At 36.8% G+C, this 20,453-nt stretch overlaps 1 protein-coding gene across 16 annotated transcripts in view; it reads left to right on the top strand.

The window, feature by feature from the left end:
* The window catches only part of MYCBP2 (MYC binding protein 2), a 283,602-nt gene that overhangs the window by 183,120 nt on the left and 80,029 nt on the right, over nucleotides 1-20,453 (top strand). For all 16 annotated transcript variants that reach the window (XM_045054591.1, XM_045054579.1, XM_045054571.1 and 13 more), the window contains 6 exons: nucleotides 4,787-5,002; nucleotides 9,561-9,616; nucleotides 12,792-12,907; nucleotides 16,916-17,013; nucleotides 17,715-17,831; nucleotides 18,519-18,659. In XM_045054591.1, the coding sequence (XP_044910526.1) occupies nucleotides 4,787-5,002; nucleotides 9,561-9,616; nucleotides 12,792-12,907; nucleotides 16,916-17,013; nucleotides 17,715-17,831; nucleotides 18,519-18,659 (744 nt within the window). The remainder of the gene's footprint in view (nucleotides 1-4,786; nucleotides 5,003-9,560; nucleotides 9,617-12,791; nucleotides 12,908-16,915; nucleotides 17,014-17,714; nucleotides 17,832-18,518; nucleotides 18,660-20,453) is intronic.

Below are 20,453 nucleotides of genomic sequence, written 5' to 3'. Positions count from 1 at the left end.
TCATGATCTCACGGTCCATGAGTTCAAGCCCCGCGTCGGGCTCTGTGCTGACAGCTCAGAGCCTGGAGCCTGTTTCGGATTCTGTGTCTCCCTCTCTCTCTGCCCCTCCCCTGTTCGTGCTCTGTCTCTCTCTGTCTCAAAAATAAATAAACGTTAAAAAAAAAAATTTTTTTTTAAATCTCCCAACAAGAGTCCAGGACCAGATGGCTTTCCAGGGGAGTTCTACCAGACATTTAAAACAGAGATAATACCTATCCTTCTCAAGCTGTTCCAAAAAATAGAAAGGGAAGGAAAACTTCCAGACTCATTCTATGAAGCCAGCATTACTTTGATTCCCAAACCAGACAGAGACCCAGCAAAAAAAAGAGAACTACAGGACAATATCCCTGATGAATACGGACACAAAAATCCTCAACAAGATACTAGCAAATCGAATTCAACAGCATATAAAAAAAATTATTCACCATGATCAAGTGGGATTCATTCCTGGGCTGCAGGGCTGGTTCAACATTCCCAAATCAATCAGTGTGATACATCACATTAATAAAAGAAAAGAAAAGAACCATATGATCCTGTCAATCGATGCAGAAAAAGCATTTGACAAAATTCATCCTTTCTTAATAAAAACCCTCGAGAAAGTTGGGATAGAAGGAACATACTTAAACATCATAAAAGCCATTTATGAAAAGCCCACAGCTAATATCATCCTCAACGGGGAAAAACTGAGAGCTTTCTTCCTGAGATCAGGAACATGACAGGGATGTCCACTCTCACTGCTGTTTGTTAACATAGTATTGGAAGTGCTAGCATCAGCAATCAGACAACCAAAGGAAATCAAAGGTATCAAAATCGGCAAAGATGAACTCAAGCTTTCACTTTTTGCAGATGACATGATATTGTATATGGAAAATCCGACAGACTCCACCAAAAGTCTGCTAGAACTGATACATGAATTGAGCAAAGTCACAGGATACAAAATCAATGTACAGAAATCAGTTGCATTCTTATACACTAATAATGAAGCAACAGAAAGACAAAGAAACTGATCCCATCCACAATTGCACCAAGAAGCATAAAATACCTAGGAATAAACCTAACCAAAGATGTAAAAGATCTGTATGCTGAAAAGTATAGAAAGCTTATGGAGGAAATTGAAGAAGACACAAAGAAATGGAAAAAACATTCCATGCTTATGGATTGGAAGAATAAATATTGTTAAAATGTCAATTCTACCAAAAGCTGTCTACACATTCAATGCAATCCCAATCAAAATTACACCAGCATTCTTCTTGAAGCTAGAACAAGCAATCCTAAAATTTGTATGGAACCACAAGAGACCCCAAATAGCCAAAGTAATTTTGAAGAAGAAGACCAAAGCAGGAGGCATCACAATCCCAGACTTTAGCCTCTACTACAAAGCTGTCATCATCAAGACAGCATGGTATTGGCACAAAAACAGACACATAGACCAATGGAATAGAATAGAAACCCCAGAATTAGACCCACAAAAGTATGGCCAACTAATCTTTGACTAAGCAGGAAAGAATATCCAATGAAAAACAGTCTCTTTAACAAATGGTGCTGGGAGAACTGGACAGCAACATGCAGAAGAATGAACTAGACCACTTTCTCACACCATTCACAAAAATAAACTCAAAATGGATAAAGGACCTGAATTTGAGACAAGAAGCCATCAAAACCCTAGAGGAGGAAGCAGGAAAAAAACCTCTCTGACCTCAGCCACAGCAATTTCTTACTTGACACATCCTGAAAGGCAAGGGAATTAAAAGCAAAAATGAACTATTGGGACCTCATGAAGATAGAAAGCTTCTGCACTGCAGAGGAAACAGTCAACAAAACTAAAAGGCAACCAACAGAATGGGAAATGATATTTGCAAATGATATATCGGACAAAGGGCTAGTATCCAAAATCTATAAAGAACTCACCAAACTCCACACCCGAAAAACAAATAATCCAGTGAAGAAATGGGCAGAAAACACGAATAGACACTTCTCTAAGGAAGACATCCGGATGGCCAACAGGCACATGAAAAGATGCTCAACGTCGCTCCTCATCAGGGAAATACAAATCAAAACCACACTCAGATATCACCTCACGCCAGGCGCAGTGGCTAAAATGAGCAGATCAGGAGACTATAGATGCTGGCGAGGATGTGGAGAAACGGGAACCCTCTCGCACTGTTGGTGGGAATGCAAACTGGTGCAGCCACTCTGGAAAACAGTGTGGAGGTTCCTCAAAAAATTAAAAATAGACCTACCCTATGACCCAGCAATAGCACTGCTAGGAATTTACCCAAGGGATACAGGAGTGCTGATGCATAGGGGCACTTGTACCCCAATGTTTATAGCAGCACTCTCAACAATAGCCAAATTATGGAAAGAGCCTAAATGTCCATCAACTGATGAATGGATAAAGAAATTTTGCTTTATGTGCACAATGGAATACTGCCGTGGCAATGAGAAGGAATGAAATATGGCCTTTTGTAACAACATGGATGGAACTGGAGAGTATTCTGCTAAATGAAATAAGTCATACTGAGAAAGACAGATACCATGTTTTCACTCTTACGTGGATCCTGAGAAACTTAACAGAAACCCATGGGGGAGGGGAAGGAAAAAAAACTAAGGTTAGAGAGGGAGGGAGGCAAAGCATAAGAGACTCTTAAAAACTGAGAAACTGAGGTTTGATGGGGGGTGGGAGGGAGGGCAGAGTGGGTGATGGGCATTGAGGAGGGCACCTGTTGGGATGAGCACTGGCTGTTGTATGGAAACCAATTTGACAATAAATTTCATATTAAAAAAATAAAAATAAAAGAATCAAAACAAAGGCAGAGAAAAGAGAGAGAGACACACCAGGAAATAGACTCTTAACTGTAGACAACAAACTTATGGTTACCAATGGGGAGATTGGTGGGGGAATGGATGAAATAGGTGAAGGGGATTAAGAATAAGTACACTGTGTGATGAGCACTGAGTAAAGGACAGAATTGTTGAATCACTGTATTGTACGTCTGAAACTAATATAACACAGTATATTAACTATACTGAAATTAGAATTTAAAACTTAATAAAAAAATTAGAAATACATGAATTTGGATGGTAAAAGAATGAGGAATGGAAATAGTCATGTGTTGTATTAATGTATATAGTTAGTTGGATAGCTCTTACCTGAGACTTTTATTAATAATGACATTTTAAAGCATATTGCAATGCAGAAAATGAATCCATTGTGATCTAATGTATTAATGTAAATATCTCATTTAAAATTTTTATTTCTAAAAAAATTTATATTGAATGAAAATTTGTATAGGCAATCCCCAGCTCGCCCCACCCTTTCCCAGATGTATTACAAAGCGATTTGGTTGTTTGGAGTTTAGAGTTCATTAATCCACAAAATCCTTTTCACTCATAGTGTAGTTTATAACAGAAAGCAAAATACCCGTCATTCTATAGTATTTCAGTATTCTTAGAGTATAAAATTGTTCAGTGATTCACTTCAAGGTTCATAGTACACAGGCAAATGTACTGATGCTAATTTACTTAGGGTAAATACAGTTGTTTAAAGAAGGATTAAATAAAAATATGTCAAAAAGTAGTGGCTATCATTTAAAAATCAAATGTCTTTAAGTTTGAAAGCACTTACTTTTTATCTTTCCCCCTCCCCTTTTTTTTGTTACATTTAAAGTTGTAAACTTTTCATGATGGCAGTGTATATGAGCTGACGATTTTACTATATACTTTTAAACTTATGTATTTTAAATATAAGGTGGGTTTGGGGCACCTGGGTGGCTCATTCGGTTAAGCACCGGATTTTGGCTCAGGTCATGATCGCGTGGTTCGTGAGTTCAAGCCCCGTATCGGGCTCTGTGCTGACAGCTCAGAGCCTAGAGTCTGTTTCAGATTCTGTCTCCCTCTCTATTTGCCCCTCCTCTGTTTGTGCTCTGCTTCTGTGTCTCTCAAAAATAATAAACATTTAAAAATAAAATAAAATAAAGTACATACAAGATGGGTTTGTAATATTTCCGGGACATTATGTTGATCCAAATTTCTTATGTGTTATTTTTTAAGATTTCTCAATGGACTACATTTTCTTTGCAGAACAGCTAAACTTGAAATTAGTGCTTAAAATATATGGAGATGGGGCACCTGGTTGGCTTAGTCAGTTAAGCATCCAGTCTCTTGATTTTGGCTCAGGTCATGATCTCACAGTATGTGAGATTGAGTCCTGCATCAGACTCTGGGCTGACAGTACAGAGCCTGCTTGGGATATTCTCTCTCTCTCTCTCTCTCTCTCTCTCTTTCTCTCTCTGTTTGTCTCTCTGCCTCTCCCCTGCTTGCACATGTGTGCACACTTCTCTATCAAAATACATAAACATTTAAAAATAAATGAAATATGTGGCGATTGTGGGAAAGCCTTTTTACTTGAATTAGCTGATAAATAATTTAATGTTAAGAATTTGAGAATTCAGTGTAGATTCATTCTACTTTACTGTATTAATGGCGGCGTTTGGTTTTATTTTACGTTTTTATATCTATGATGATTTCTCCCAAAAGCCAAGGCTTCTTTTACACTGTGTTTGCAAGATTCATTCTGTGGAACTAGCTCGAGGTCACTCTGGCACACCTTTGAAGGGAATGCCCAACATGGACCAATGATCACCAAAAATTTATGGAGTTGTGGGTCCATACTTGTAAATTGCTTCTTTTAATGTGTCATAGGCAATTATATACTAATAGCATTTGTTTTTTATAACATCATGGTTAGGTGGAAGTGAAAGCCGTTCCTGTTTCTCAGAAAAAACCATCTTTACAACAAGAGCAAGTGAAGAAAACTCAAAGGCTGCCTGGCAGTCCTGCAGTAGCAGCAGCGCCTTCCAACACCGATATGACTTTTGGCGGGCTGGCCTCACCGAAGCTGGACGTGTCGTACGAGCCAATGATAGTGAAGGAGGCTCGATACATTGCCATAACAATGATGAAGGTAATTTATTTTTCTTATCAGAAACATTTTCTTTTTCACCATTTATCCCCTTAACAAACATTTCCGTGATCCAAACGCACACACAGAGTTACAGGTCTAGAGAGCTGTCAGTAGATGCAAAACATGTAATATTTTTTTTAGGGTGATTTATTTTCTTACAAAGAGGATTTTCATTTATTTTTTGGCAATGTCTAGGGGGATTACCGATAATAGATCAAGTTAATACAATCAGAGATTGAGATGATTGAAAACTGAATTTCATTTGCTGCAAATGTATTTGTCTACTTTCAGTTTCCATTTCTCCTGGAACATAGCCCTTCAGGAATTCAGTTTAGTTAGGCCCCCTTTGATTTTTGGGTTCTCTCACATGCCAACCTCATTTCGTTGGGTTTCCTACTTGAGGTTTTCTTGTTCTTTGACGCCCTTAGACAGATATTTTAAATATTTGGTGCAGCTTTTTTAGTTCTCTTTAGGGGTAATGTTAGACTAAATTAGCAAGTTGTGCATTAGTTAAAATAGGAGTTAGGAATTTTGCCAGTAACAGAGACCAGTGGTGAGCCATTGAACCCTTTCAGTTAGAGCAATGTCACGGTTAGATTTGTGTTTCATAAAGGTCATGATGGAATATGGAGAATAATTGGACAAGTAATCATAAGGCATGGTTAGGTTTGAGTCTCTTTAGGAGACTGTTGACGTAATATGGTATGATGTGCTAATCCCTTGATTTAGTGAGAATAGATTCAAAAGATATTTAGTATCAGTAGGACTTGGTGGCTGAAGGGAATGGAGTAAAGGGAAGGAAGAATTAAAAGATGAAGTTCCAGTTTGACCTTACATAGTAAGATTGATAATGCTGGAGGAGGAGCAGGTTTTGGTTGAGGAAGGTAATAGTTTTGAATGTGCTGGGTTTTGGATAACTCTGAAATATCCATGCAAAGATATGTAAAAGGAAGTTGGTTGTGCAAACCTGAAGTGATTATAGTCTGACCTCAAGAAAAGAACTTGAGAGTAATTAGCACTGATTACTCATGATATCGTAGAAGTAAATGATATCTATCTTCCATGGTGAGTGAAGGGAGAAGTTCCAGGACAGGATCTGGATAAACACCAGTATTGGTGATTCTCAGGTTTTGGGGTACATTAGAATCATCTGGAACACTTATTTAAAAAGGAGATTTTCCAGTAATCTGAAGATTTAGATTCAGTAGGTCTAGAGAGAAGCTCAAGAATTTTCATATTAAACAAATATGCAGAGTGATTCAAATCAAAACCTACACTTTTGAGAAACATTGATTTACAAGACAGGTTAAAGGGGAAAAAAAGGAAAGAAAAAGAAAAAAAAACCACATTGATAAGAATATTAGCCAGAGAGATAAGACATTAAGCTAGGGCCAGTGTATACTTTTGCCGCTTTTCCTACCACTTTCCTTACGGTAACTCATATAATCCTCACAACAGCCCTATAAGTTACTGTTTTTGTTCCCATTTACATGTGTGGAAACTGAAGCACAGAGAGAGATTTAGTAACTTGTTCAAGGTCACACAAATGGCAGGAAGTCCCAATCCGTGTTTGATTTTCCTGACTTCTTTCCCCAACTACCTTATGGCATGTCTTGAAAGTAAAGAGCAGTTTGGGAAGAATTGACAGTGCTCTGCTGCAGAAGTGAAGTTTTGAAAAGGATCTAGCAGCATTGAATTCATAAATGATCTCGGCAGAGCAGTTTTAGAGGCATGGTAGGTTTGTGAGTTTATAGATGCAGAGGAAGTGAAAGTAAAGACAAACAAGTATAGATCAGGTCTTTCAAGATGTTAGGTTATAAAAAGAAACAGAGGAAATAGAATTGAGTGAAGGCTTTAGAATTTGGGATGAATGGAGAAAGGCTTAGATGTTTTAATGCTGATGAGAAGACAGTCAAGAGGAAGGAAACCAGGAAGATAGTCCAAGAGAGATGAAAATAGGGTCTAGAGCTCCAGAGGAGGGGTGGGCCTTAAATAGGAGCATTGCCTCTTGCACCTTACCAGGAGAGGGAAGAGAAAGTAATTTATACAGATGCTAGTTAATTTGTAGGTTATGTAACCAAAAGAATTATTTAAGATAGTAATTATATGTTGGAGATAGGAGTGATGAATGTTAGGGTCAGGATTTTGAAACAAAGAGGGAAAAATGAAATGGTCATTGTGGAGAATAAAAGAGAACTGATAAGGAAAGATTTATCGGCCATCCTTGAAGAATCAGATGAAACTAAAGATCATGTATGAACAATGCAGTGTGTGTCATATGAACATGGATAAGGTAATCAGTTGGATTGATTCTGCATTAAAGTTTTGTCAGGGAGCTCCACAAATGAATAGTGAGAGAAGGGAGTTCAGCAGATAGTGGTTACAGAAAGGACAGTGGAACCTAATTTGTTTGGAAAGGAAGATCCAGAGAGAAGGAGTTGGGGTGAGAAGGACTGGTAGTCTAAGAATAGATCAACTAAGGGTCACTGAGGCAGAAACTGTGAGCAGCCATTTTGTTTTGATTCAGAGAACAATTCTATGGAATCTCACAGGTCTATGACAGTTGGTGTGAGTGGCTGAAGGAGAGTTGAAGTGAAGTTTGTTGAGGTTGAAGAAACAAGGGAGCTAAAAAGCTGGAGTCTTGGATGAGTTAGTTGTCCACTGACTTAAAGAATTCAAAGATAAACATTCTCATCCATTTTCCATTTTTATTTAAGGGATTTATTTTCTGGTTCCCTTACCTCCCAATCATTCCTTTAGTTTCCTGTGAACATGATTCAGTTTGTATAATTTATTTTGAAAGTCCAGTTACCAGAACCAGATTCAGTTTTGCAAGACTGTTCTCAGTCGCCTAGGGTTAGAGCATTTATAGAAAATCATTCCCACACTGTCTTTTGGAGACAGCAGTGTGTGTTCCAAGAAAGAGATTTTCTTCTATTAGCCATTCACACACACTGTGTGCCACTCAATAGTCAGCCAAATATTGTGGAGGATGGAGAAATGAAATATGATCTGTTCTTTGATTATTAAATGTATAATGTGTATTTTGAGGGAAAGTGGTAGAGCAGAAAACATTGTGCTGGGAATCTGGAACCCTGGGTTTTCCTGTTGGACCTAACCGTAAGGGCATATTTCTCATTTGTAACTTTGTAGTAAGTGAAAGCAGCTAGATCTTCTCTAAATCACACTATGAAAAGAGAAAGGGTGGGATGAAGGATGGAGATTTGTGACTGGTGTGGGTGTGCCTCTCTTTACTGTAAGTACAGTAGAAGTTACAAGTGAATGAACCCTTGCAGAACGTTACCTGAACCTTGAAAGATAATGGTTAATTTGGCAATGTTACAGGGGTACAAAAATACTGGGAATGATGTGACAAGTTTCAGGTACCTACAGCCCATTTTTGTCTTTGTATTTCACGATAATTTCTTCCAGACTTTTGTTATTTTTATTAAGAAACAGATTGTTCTACAGGTCCAGTTGCCCCAATCTGTATATTATGGATTCATATCCCGTTTTGGTTATATCAGTTACAAATCCCCTTCTCCCGTCCTCTCATATCCTTGCCCTTTATTTATAGTGTGTGTTTGGGAGAAAGCTAAAATTTTAATGTACTCAAAAGATAATATCTTTTTTTCCCCCCTCTTAATTTGTTGATGGTTTGTTTGTTACATTCAGGTCTTTAACACACCTAGAATTTATTTTTGTAAATGATGTGATGCAGGTAATCGATTTTTTTCTTCTATATGGACAACCAGGTGTCTCAGCACCATTTATTGAATGTTTTATCACTATCTTAAGAATGTTTCTTTTTTTTTTAATGTTTTTATTTTATTTTTGAAAGAGAGAGACAGAGACAGAGAACAAGTGGGGGAGGGGCAGAAGACACAGAATCTGAAGCAGGCTCCAGGCTTCCAGCTGTCAGCACAGAGCCCGACCCAGGGCTCAAACTCACGGGCCCGCAAGATCATGACCTGAGGCCTAAATCAGATGCCCAGTGACTGAGCCACCCAGGCACTCCAAGAATGTTTCTAATGAAGGGAGCCTGTGATGGCTTAGTTGGTTAAGTGTCCAACTCTTGATTTCAGCTCAGCTCATAATCTCACAGTGGTGAGATTGAGCCCTGTGTTGGGTTCTGGGCTGACAGTGCAAAGTCTGCTTGGGATTCTGTCTCTACCCCTCCCCCACATGCTCATGTGCATGTTCTTTCTCTCTCTATCTCTCTCTCAAAATAAATAAACTTTTTTTTTTTAATTTTTTTTTAACGTTTATTTATTTTTGAGACAGAGAGAGACAGAACATGAATGGGGGAGGGTCAGAGAGAGAGGGAGACACAGAATCGGAAACAGGCTCTAGGCTCTGAGCTGTCAGCACAGAGCCCGACGCGGGCTTGAACTCACGGACCACAAGATCATGACCTGAGCCGAAGTCGGACGCTTAACCGACTGAGCCACCCAGGAGCCCCGATAAACTTTTTTTTTTTAAAGAATATTTCTAATGAGTTATTGGTCTTGATAGATTTATTTACCTCCCTGGATTCTTACTGGTCTCTTTCTTAAAGGTTTATGAAAATTACTCATTTGAAGAACTGCGTTTTGCATCACCAACTCCTAAAAGGTAAGGACCATTTTTGTAACACATAGCCAAGATGTATATTGTCAGCTGCTTGCAACTAAAATCATCCTGCATTCCAACTTTATTTTCCATAATAGATATTTTATATCATTTTTAAATTTCCAGTAGATTTACCCCAGATTTTATAAAGTGTAGATTTGCAAATAGAATGTATTTATCTCCAGTTCTAATACTGCCAATATGGTAAATAATAGTAAGGTATTACAGAAAGAATAATTAGTATCTAAAAATATATATATTGGCTTGTTTAGAGTTGGTTAGTTTGTTTTTCCATTTTTTTTCTTCTCCTTCACCTAATGAGTCACAGAGCAATTTCAGTGTATGTTGTAGTTGTATTTTCAGTTATGAGGTCTTAATTTTTCAGCCTCTGAGTAATTTTAACTCCATATTTAAGCAGATTTTTTGACTTGTTGTTTTATTTGCTTGTTAGAAGTACTTTTTAAAATGGATGCCTTGAAAGAATTATTAGATAGGTTGTACCATAAAACTTAGAAAAAGCTCCAAGGTGAACCTGAAAAAAATACTTATATGTTTCTATTATATCACATATCACATGATTTATAAGAAATTAACAGATTACTATGACTTTATTCTAATATGTATTAAAAATAGTTTTAATGCACAATCTAGAAAGTTTTCTATAAAAATAGCCAAGTTTTGAGAACATATCTTGGTCTAGAAAAAGGAAAGTAGCATTTTGTCTTTGGCTTAATTTTACTTACAAAATGTCCATATAGTGAAAGCAGGTGATTTTTATAAAATAAATATGAGCTGTATAGATTTACTGCATGTTAAATAAGAAAAAACTGGCCATTTGCCAATAAATAGGTTTTCATATACATTTGACATTTTAAACCTAACTAAAATAGTCTCCTGTCTAAGTCAATGAATTATTTATTCAGCAATATTGTTAAGCATCCACTTCGTGAAAGGCACTGATAACAGGCTCTGGGATACTTTTATGAACAAAATAGACAAGGTACTCGTTCTTATTACATTTATATTCCTGTGGAGAAACAAACTATAAATAAGTAAACAAAAAGGAATAATAAGTAAAGTTATTTGATGGAGAGTGATGGGGATGGGACAGGGCACCAGAAGTATTTGGTTGAGGATGAGGTCAGAGAGCTAGGTGATGGCCTTGTAATATAGGGACTGGTAGGCTGTGTTAAAGAGTTTCACTTTTCTTCTGTGTGGATTAATTTGGTGGGTTTTAAGCAGGAGAATGAGACACTGTGATTTATAGTTTTTAAAAGATCATTCTGGCTACTCTTTGGAGAATGAATTATAGGGGAGCAGGAGTGGGAACAGAGAGATGAGTTAGACACTGTTAGGTGGCTTGGACTAGGGGTGGGTGGGAGTTAGAAGTGTAAATGAAGAGTGGATGGATTTGGGATATACTTAGAAGATGAAGCCAATAGCCTTGCTGTCAGAAAGGAAATAGGAAGTGAAAGAAAGAGAAGATCCAGAGTGATTATAGATTTCTTCAGCTTCAACAGTAGTATAGAATATATAGCAGTGTAGCAGTATGGGAGCTGTCCGACTTTGGTCTGCAGACCGTATTAGGCCTGTTTTTGTAAAGAAAGTTAGGTTAGAACATAGCCTTACTCATTAGCTTATATACTGTCTTTGGCTGCTTTTCACGCTACAGTGGTGGAGTTAAATAGTGTGACAAAGACTGTTTGGCACAATAGACTAAAATATTACAGAAAATGTTACTGATCTCTGGTATAGAGTATCATGATTTTTATGAAGACCAAAGAGTCCGAAATGAGCAGGTGTTTTTTTGCTCTCTTTTGTTGGGTGCTGTGCTAGTAAGAAATAAGAGTTCTTCTTTGGATATGTTAAAGTTGAGATGCCAAGATGCCTCTTGGTTATCTAAGTGGAGATATTTCAGTTTGAAATTCAGAGGAGAAATAAAATTCAGAGTCATCTATATTGAGATGGTGTTTAAAGCTGAGGACTGGGGGCGCCTGGGTGGCTCAGTCGGTTAAGCATCCGACTTCAGCTCAGGTCACGATCTCACGGTCCGGAAGTTCGAGCCCCGCATCGGGCTCTGGGCTGATGGCTCAGAGCCTGGAGCCTGCTTCTGATTCTGTGTCTCCCTCTCTCTCTGCCCCTCCCCTGTTCATGCTCTGTCTCTCTGTCTCAAAAATAAATAAACGTTAAAAAAAAAATTTTAAAAAAATAAAATAAAGCTGAGGACTGGATGAATGATCAACTAGAAAGATGCTATTGAAAGAAAAAAAGAACTAGACCCAAATCCTTGGACATTCCTTAAGTTAAAAGCGGTGGTCAGAAGTGAGAGAGCCAGCCAAACCCTAAGAAACAGTGGCCAGTGAGGAGAATGTTGTGGAAGCAAAACAAATATATTTCAAGAAAGTAGATTTCAGCTGTCAAATGCTACTGAGAGATTGCTGAGGATAAAGAAACGACCATTAGATTTGGGGTCATTGGTGACCGACAATGAGCAGTTGCAATGAAGTGGTGGGAACAAAGGCCTAATCAGGATAAGTTGTGGGAGAGAATTGGAAATGAGGAAATGGAGAGGGTGATTGTAGACAGTTCTTTAGATGAGTTTGAAATAAATGGGAAAAGAGACATGAGACCTTATTAGGTCCCATATATCAAGGGATGTTTAAGGTAGTGTTTAAGATGGAAGATTCTGAAGTTTGTATAGAAATGAGATGGAAATAGAAATGATTCAGGAAAGTGGGAGAAATTGATGATGAGTGAGAGAGAGAAAGGTAATTATGGCGTGGAAGTGTTGATGGAATGAGATTCACAGCACAAATGAAGGGGTGGCTTCGAACAAGACCTAGGGCACTTCTTGCATTATAACAGGAGAGAAGATAGAGAAATAGAAAGTAGGTTTATTAATCTGAGAGTAACTTTGGAGTTGTATCTAACTGCTTCTGTTTCTCAGTGAAAAATGATAAGGTCATGATCATCTGAGAGGAAGGAAGAAGGGTGATGGAGGCTTGAGGAGAGAAAGAAAAAATGAAATTCAGTCATTTTGGAGGGTAGGAAAACATACTATCGCAGGGCAATAGGATTGACATTCATCGTAAATAATACCATTAGAAATTACGTTAATGATGTTGTCAGCTGTTTAACCAAAAGTAAATTTTCCAATATCCATCTTATTTCTTTTCAGACCCAGTGAGAATATGCTGATCCGTGTCAATAATGATGGCACTTATTGTGCAAATTGGACTCCAGGGGCTATTGGACTCTACACTATTCATGTGACCATTGATGGCATTGAAATAGGTATTCTTTTTTTTTTTTTTTTTTTAAGTTATGGTTACTTTCTGCAAACAACTAGACAGAATTGTCTTTCTAATTTTCTCCTTAACTTGTATCATAGATATGGACAGTTTTCATTACTTATTTGGGGCTTCATTTCCTCATTTACGATGAGTACTTAATTAGTACCTTCATAACATTTCAAAATTTTCTAATAATTTATAGTATCAATATAGCTCTCATGACTCCCCCCTCCATTCTCTAATGTGATTGGTCAGGTATGATCTTTATGATGCTAAATTTATAACCATGTGAATACCTCATCTCCCCCTCATGGTCTGTCTTCCTTTCCTGGCTTAGAGCAGAAACCATCTCATTCATCCTTGTATCTCCCAATCTAGTTCAGTTCCTGGCACACAGTGGCTGCTCAATAAATATTTATTGAATGGATGAATTTTCTTTATCCACCACTAACTTTGAAAAGTATATTGCTTTTCCTTTCAGCATTAATCATTTACTTTTCTTTATTTTTAAACTATTCATATAATAGGACAACAGCAAAACAAGAAAGCTCTAATAAATGTTTATCAATGTGAATTCCTTATAATACTCTTTCCTGATGTTTTTCAAGAAAAAGGGCTTCTGGGGCTCCTGGGTGGTTCAGTCTTTTAAGCCTCTGACTTCAGCTCAGGTCATGACCTCATGGTTTGTGAGTTTGAGCCCTGCATCAGGCTCCACGCTGGTAGCGTAGGGCCTGCTTGGGATTCTGTCTCCGTCTCTGTCTCTCTCTACCCTACTTGCTCGCTCGTATGCACTCTCTCTCCCTTTCTCTCTCTCAGAATTAAATTTAAAAAAAAAAAAAAAAGTAAAAGGGCTTCTATAATGAGGTAGATTTAGAAAACCTAAAACTCTCCTCTTAGATATTCATACAGTTCACACATAATCCACATTAACAGGGATTCTAAAGTGCCCTGAAATTAACAATCTTGTCTAACTTTGTTTAACCCTTTTCCTGAGACCCTTTGCATGTAAGGAAGAGGGAGTCAAGGTAGAGATAAAAGCAATTACTGATTAACATTCCACCAAAATACCCTTGGGGAACTCTGGTTTAAGTAGTTTGTTTTTATAGTGAAGGTAAAGAGATATGTTGATATAACTGTGTAGAATATATATTAATGTAACTATATGGAATCAGATATATCAAATTCACCTGTACTGTTCCAGAGACCTTTATCTTCAGTCTTTGCTGCACTCTCCTTTATTTCAACATATCCATAAAGCTTTTAGTTTGGCAAACTTTAGTTGATTCTAAGCAAAACATTGTTCTAGGTAAGACCATTCCTATTGAGGCTTAACAACTTACTGATGATTGCAAGATAGAATGGGCAAACAAAATCAGATGAAGTAGAATATAAGTAGTGACATGCGAGAGGTACCAATTACAAGAATTCAAAAGTGAAGGGAGTCAAGAGTGTCTTCATCTTCAGTAATGGTGGGGTGAAGAAAGCTGATGCACAGTAGATAAGAAAAATCCACTTATATTTGTTTTTTGAAATGAAACTGAAGAAAAAGATTCATATTTACTTAGCATCACCCATTTTCTCTCCTACCTTACAAACTCAGCTCTCTCCCCAAGGTGACCAAACTCAGTAGACTGGGACTTGCTTGACCATAAGCAAGGATAGATAATAATTCATTAGAGTAACAGTGATATTAATAACTAGTATTTTTCAAGCAGTTAATATATTTCTAGCACTGTTTTATGCACACCTTATGTGTGTGCATATTTTATTTATTTATTTATTTATTTATTTATTTATTTATTTATTTATTGTTTCAAAGTTTATTTTTGGGACAGAGAGAGACAGAGCATGAACGGGGGAGGGGCAGAGAGAGAGGGAGACACAGAATCGGAAACAGGCTCCAGGCTCTGAGCCATCAGCCCAGAGCCTGACGCGGGGCTTGAACTCCCGGACCGCGAGATCGTGACCTGGCTGAAGTCGGACGCTTAACCGACTGCGCCACCCAGGAGCCCCGTGTGCATATTTTAAATTCTTTCATTCTTACAGTACCTCAGTGAAAGAGGTGCTCTTCTCATTCTCGTTTTATAGATGAAAACAGGCACAGAAAGTCAGACAGTTAGCGGCAGATATGGGAACAACCAAGACAGTATAACATGAGAACCCCAGCTATTAACCACCGTGCTGTGCCGCCTGCTGGTCAGAATGGTGATTGGTGTAGATGATGAAGTGGTACTGATGTTGTAATTTGATATGGTGATCTGGTGCAGTGATCTGATGTTGTAAGATAACACTTAATCTCACAAGGATTTCTTCTTTTCTTTTTATTTTTTTCAGTATCATTTCATATGTTCCAGATAAAGAATAGGAACCCTTTGTCTTTTCCTTGAACTTCTGAGAGACTCATTTGGAATGTTAAGGCCCCTTTTCAAATATTTCCTTTTTTTTTTTAAGTTTTATTTAAAGTTTTTAAGTTTTATTAACTAACACAGTATAATTTAGTTTCAGGTGAACTTATCTAGACAACATGCGGTGTTCATCACAAGTGCACTCCTTAATCCCCATCACCTGTTTAACCCATCCTACCCATGTCCCCTCTGAGAAACATCAGTTTGTTCTCTATAGTTAGAATCTGTTTCTTGGGCTGCCTCTCTCTCTCTTTTTACACTTTGCTCATTTGTTTCACATAAGAGTGAAATCATATGGTATTTGTCTTTGGCTTATTTTACTTCCGTAATACTCTCTAGCTCCATCCATGCTGTTGCAAATGGCAAGATTTCATTCTGTTTTAGAGCTGAGTAATACTCCATTGTGTGTGTATGTATGTATATGTATACCTGTATACCACGTCTTCTTTATCCATTTATCAATCGATGGACACTTGGCCCATTTCCATTATTTTGGCTGTTGTAGATAATGCTGCTGTAAACGTTGAGGTGCCTGTATCCCTGTGAATTAGAATTTTTTTTATTCTTTGGGTAAATACCTAGTAGTACAATTGTTGGATCGTAGGATAGTTCTATTTTTAACTTTTTGAAGCAGTTCCATACTTTCCTCCAGCCTAGCTGCACCAGTTTGCACTCCCACCAACAAGTAAGACAGTTCCCTTTCTCCACATCCTCACCAACACCTGTTTTTGTGTTGTTGATTTTTTTTAAGTTTTTATTTGAATTCCAGTTAGTTAACATACAGTGTAATACTAGTTTCAGGTGTACAGTATGGTGATTGAGCACTTCCATACGGCACCCAGTGCTCATCACAACAGGTGCATTCCTTAGTCCCCATCCCATATTTAACCAATACTCCTACCCACCTCCCCTCTGGTAACCATCAGTATGATCTCTATAGTTAAGAGTGTTTCTTAGCTTTTGTTTTTTTTTTTTTTACCTTTTAAATATCAATCACCTTAAAAAGACAGTATTTTGATACTTATTTTATTTGTTTGAAATTGTCTGTTGGGGGTGCCTGGGTGGCTCAATCAGTTGAGCGTCCGACTCTTGATTTCATCTCAGTTATGATCTCATGGTTTTTAAGATCAGTTCTTGAGATGAAGCCCCTCATCAGGTTCTGTGTTGATGGTATGGAGCCTACTTGAGATTCTGTCCCTCTCTCTCTGCCCCTCCTCTGTTCTCTCTCTTTCTCTCTCTCTCTGTCTCAAAATAAATAAACTTAAATAAAAATAGTCTGGGGGCACCTGGGTGGCTCAGTCAGTTGAGTGTCTGACTTCAGCTCAGGTCATGATCTCATGGTCTGTGGGTTCGAGCCCCACATTGGGCTCTGTGCTGACAGCTGACAACCTGGAGCCTGCTTCAGATTCTGTGTCTCCCTTTCTCTCTGTGCCTCCCCTGCTTGTGCTTTCTCTCTCTCTCTCTCTCTCTCTCTCTCAATAATAATAAATAAATAAGCTTAAAAAATTATAAAAACATCGTTTGTGAATGTACGCAAGGTTAGGTTTAAGGATCCTCTCTCCCTTGTATTCACAAATGTTACAATTATCTTTCTATTCTTACAGATGCTGGCCTAGAAGTTAAAGTAAAAGACCCCCCAAAAGGGATGATACCACCAGGAACTCAGCTGGTCAAACCAAAGACTGAACCTCAACCAAATAAGGTTAGGATAGAATAAAATTAGAACCTGAATCGATTAGAGAGTGATTTACTAATTTTCTTCATTGATGCTTCAAGGTGGTCATCAAACATCTAATATTTTAGTTGACTTCAGTTTTTGAATATTAAATATCCCTAAATAAATTTGAAGAGTATTTTGTGATAATTCTAATCATTTCTAAATTATAGGACCTGTACTTTAGGCTTCTTTGTATAATGCCATAGTAATTTATAGGCCTTGTGTACTTTCTGTTATTGACAGTATACGATTAACAAAAATTTTAGTGAAATTAAGTGCATAAAGTTTATAAGGAAAGTATCCTATACTGTTAAAAGAAAAAAATAATTTCCTAACATCTAAAAAAGTAAATATAGGGATTGGGGTAAACTCCTTATTAAAAAGGTAACACTAGGAATAGAATCTGTATCATACCTTTCTAAAAGGAAAACTATGGCTCTTTTCTCTTTTTTATCATATGTCTTCAAAGTTTAGAAAGGAAATTGTAAATATGTACGTTTTAATACTTCTAAAATTCTTTCATTATAAATAAGCCAGTGTTAACTTGCACAGAGAAAGCAACTACAAATAATTTTGGAAACTTTCTCTGAATTATAATACTTTCAAACCTGTTTAATTTTCTTAGTACTTATAAGATCTCTGTTCTATGATTTTCTATCTCAAGTGTCTGTCTTTGCCTTTCCCAGGTTCGAAAATTTGTGGCCAAGGACAGTGCAGGACTCCGTATCCGTAGCCACCCTTCCCTTCAGAGTGAGCAGATAGGCATAGTAAAAGTCAATGGAACTATCACTTTCATTGATGAGGTAATTTGTAAAGAAACACTTGGTAATACATTTTGAACAGAAAGTTTTTGCATTGTTTGTATAATAATATTACTAAATTTTCTGTTAGTATGTTTTAATTGGTTTGGATAGCATTTGGAAAGTTGTTTTGCAGATGCGTTGAGTTTCAAACATTTTCTTTTTCTTTATCAACAAAAAAGTAACTAAACTATATTTTTAACATGAAAGAAGCTCAGTTAACAAGTAGAAGCTGTACAAGTAGTCACTGAAAATGGGTACAGCTTTTCTTAAATATTTTAAGTGTTGTTTTTAAATGTGTTCATTGTATTGCTTTAACTTTGGACAGCATATTTTTCTAGTAATACAACCAAGAAACTTATGATTATTAAATCATAAATTGAGGGGAGAAAAGAAGTTATGTTGTTTAGAGAGACAAACATTTTATTTTTAAACTATCTTAAAGTGTGATTTCTTTGCGCTTTTACTCATAAGGGACATTGTTTTTACTGTCTCACCATGTGAATTACCACATTTCTTGGCATTCTTTGCTGCTTTTTCCTTGAAGTTTCTCTTTTACTTACCGCCTGCAAAAACTAGATGTTTAATCTTCATGTCCACTATTATTTGCCTGCTTTGTAGCCCTGTAGCCCTTGCAAGCCCACTAGGACTTACAGGTGGGCATGGCTTGTTGTTGCTTATGTCTTGTAGATCCATAATGATGATGGTGTGTGGCTGAGACTGAATGATGAGACAATAAAGAAGTATGTTCCTAACATGAATGGTTACACTGAAGCCTGGTGCCTGTCCTTTAATCAACACCTTGGCAAGAGTCTTCTGGTCCCTGTTGACGTAAGTAAAAGGTGGTTTTAAAAAGCATAATAGGTACACTCTGTCCTCATTACAGGGCTTTCTTTAATTAAGGCTTTTCAGTTCTGAGGTAAACCACAACTAAATAACTTTTGCTTTGTTAGTGCTTGAATTCATAAGAGCTTCTGTGCAATGAAGGTGGAGTTTGGCAAAGCTAAGCACTGGTACTTATTATGGTCACAGGCAGGAAGTAGTAAATTAAAACTAGGCCTTTGGAATTCCTTTCAAAGATGTAGGGAATGAGAGTAGTTGTCTGTTATTCACACTGCTGTTTTCAATGAATTCTAAACTAAAAGTTGTGAACTCAGTGTTACTATACATTCAAAAAGATGTATAACATTTCTGTTGTATGTTGGCATTTTGTAGTTAATTCCCTGTGTTTGTCTAAGTTTGACTCTTTTCTTTCTTGGGTTATAATACCATTGTGTAAAAATGAAAAGGAGTTTTAGTCTCTTAGTGGTGTTACAGTGTTCCAACTAGAACTAAAAGCTAAATCCTAATGTCAGAGAATTTATTGAACCTCTGACAAATGCAGTACAGTACTTAGCTAGCACCAGTGTCCAAAAATTGCCATAAACTCATAGCTCTGTTTATAATTAAACAGAAATATGTGATTTTTCTTCCTTTTCATCACTATCAAATGTATGTACTCCTTATGACACTGTTCATAAATAGTGCTGGTAAAATTTTATTTAAAAAAAAACCTTAGTATTTTAAACAGTTGAATTTCTTAAAAATCAGCAGCATATAAAGGTAGCTTATTATATCAAATCATTCAATATATTGTTTGTTTTCCTCTTTGATAGTCCAGAGTAATGTGCTCTTTCCAAAGGGGCAATTATAGAAGATGATTCTTTGAGGAAAAATATAATTGAACTTCTATTTCTATTTGTTGATCTCATACTTTATATTATTTTATATATGTTTTATAATAGTACAGTGAGGAGAGATATATTTCTGTGTATGTTTTACTAATAATATGTGATAAAATTTAGAGAGTGTTGGAGTACTGTTTTACTAAGGTTAAGCTAAGCAATGACAAATACATAATTAAAAATACAAACTTTTGAATAAATAAACCAGATCTTTAATTTTCCTCAGATTTGCATCTACAGTTAAAAATGAAAAGGATTTTGGCTGCCTGACTGGCTTAGTCAATAAAGCATGCGATTCTCAATCTCACTTGTGAGTTTGACCTCCATGTTGGGTGTAGAGATCACTTGAAAATATAATCTTTAAAAAAAAAAAAAGTGAAAAGAATTTTGACCCTCTGGAAGAAGGACTAGTATGGAAGAGAAATAATAATTCTTTATCATCTGTGGCCGAAAAGGTAGCCTTAAATGGCTTGAAACCACTATTTAACCAAATATTCCTCAGGATTATGAAATTTATATTTTAAATGAGATAACATAATAACCATTTTCTTGTTTTATTGACAGTTTATGTTTAAAATTTTGATTAGTCTAGATTTTGTGTATTTTCAATCCTTGATAAGGCATTGGATTAAATTATATTATCTTTACTACCAACCCCCACTCCAAAATTTTCTTCTTAATTCCTTTGTTCATTTGAGGAGATGCTTTTGGAAGAGAAAGATATTCACACAGATGAAGCAAGACACTAAACAAAGGTAGAAAGGAGGAGCAAGAAATGCCGTGTGTTGAAGTTTTAAATCCCATGGTTTCATTTTGGAACAGTGGTGTTCTGTTATTTGATGCTTCTAAATCCCATTCAAGAGACTATTTATTGTTGAGGTCAGAGAGAGAAGGGCAGTAA

The sequence above is a fragment of the Felis catus genome, chromosome A1 (genome assembly GCF_018350175.1).
Source record: "Felis catus isolate Fca126 chromosome A1, F.catus_Fca126_mat1.0, whole genome shotgun sequence".
Lineage (NCBI taxonomy): Eukaryota > Metazoa > Chordata > Mammalia > Carnivora > Felidae > Felis > Felis catus.
Note: the sequence above shows the minus strand (reverse complement) of the source record. Positions and strands in the feature narration are given on the sequence as shown.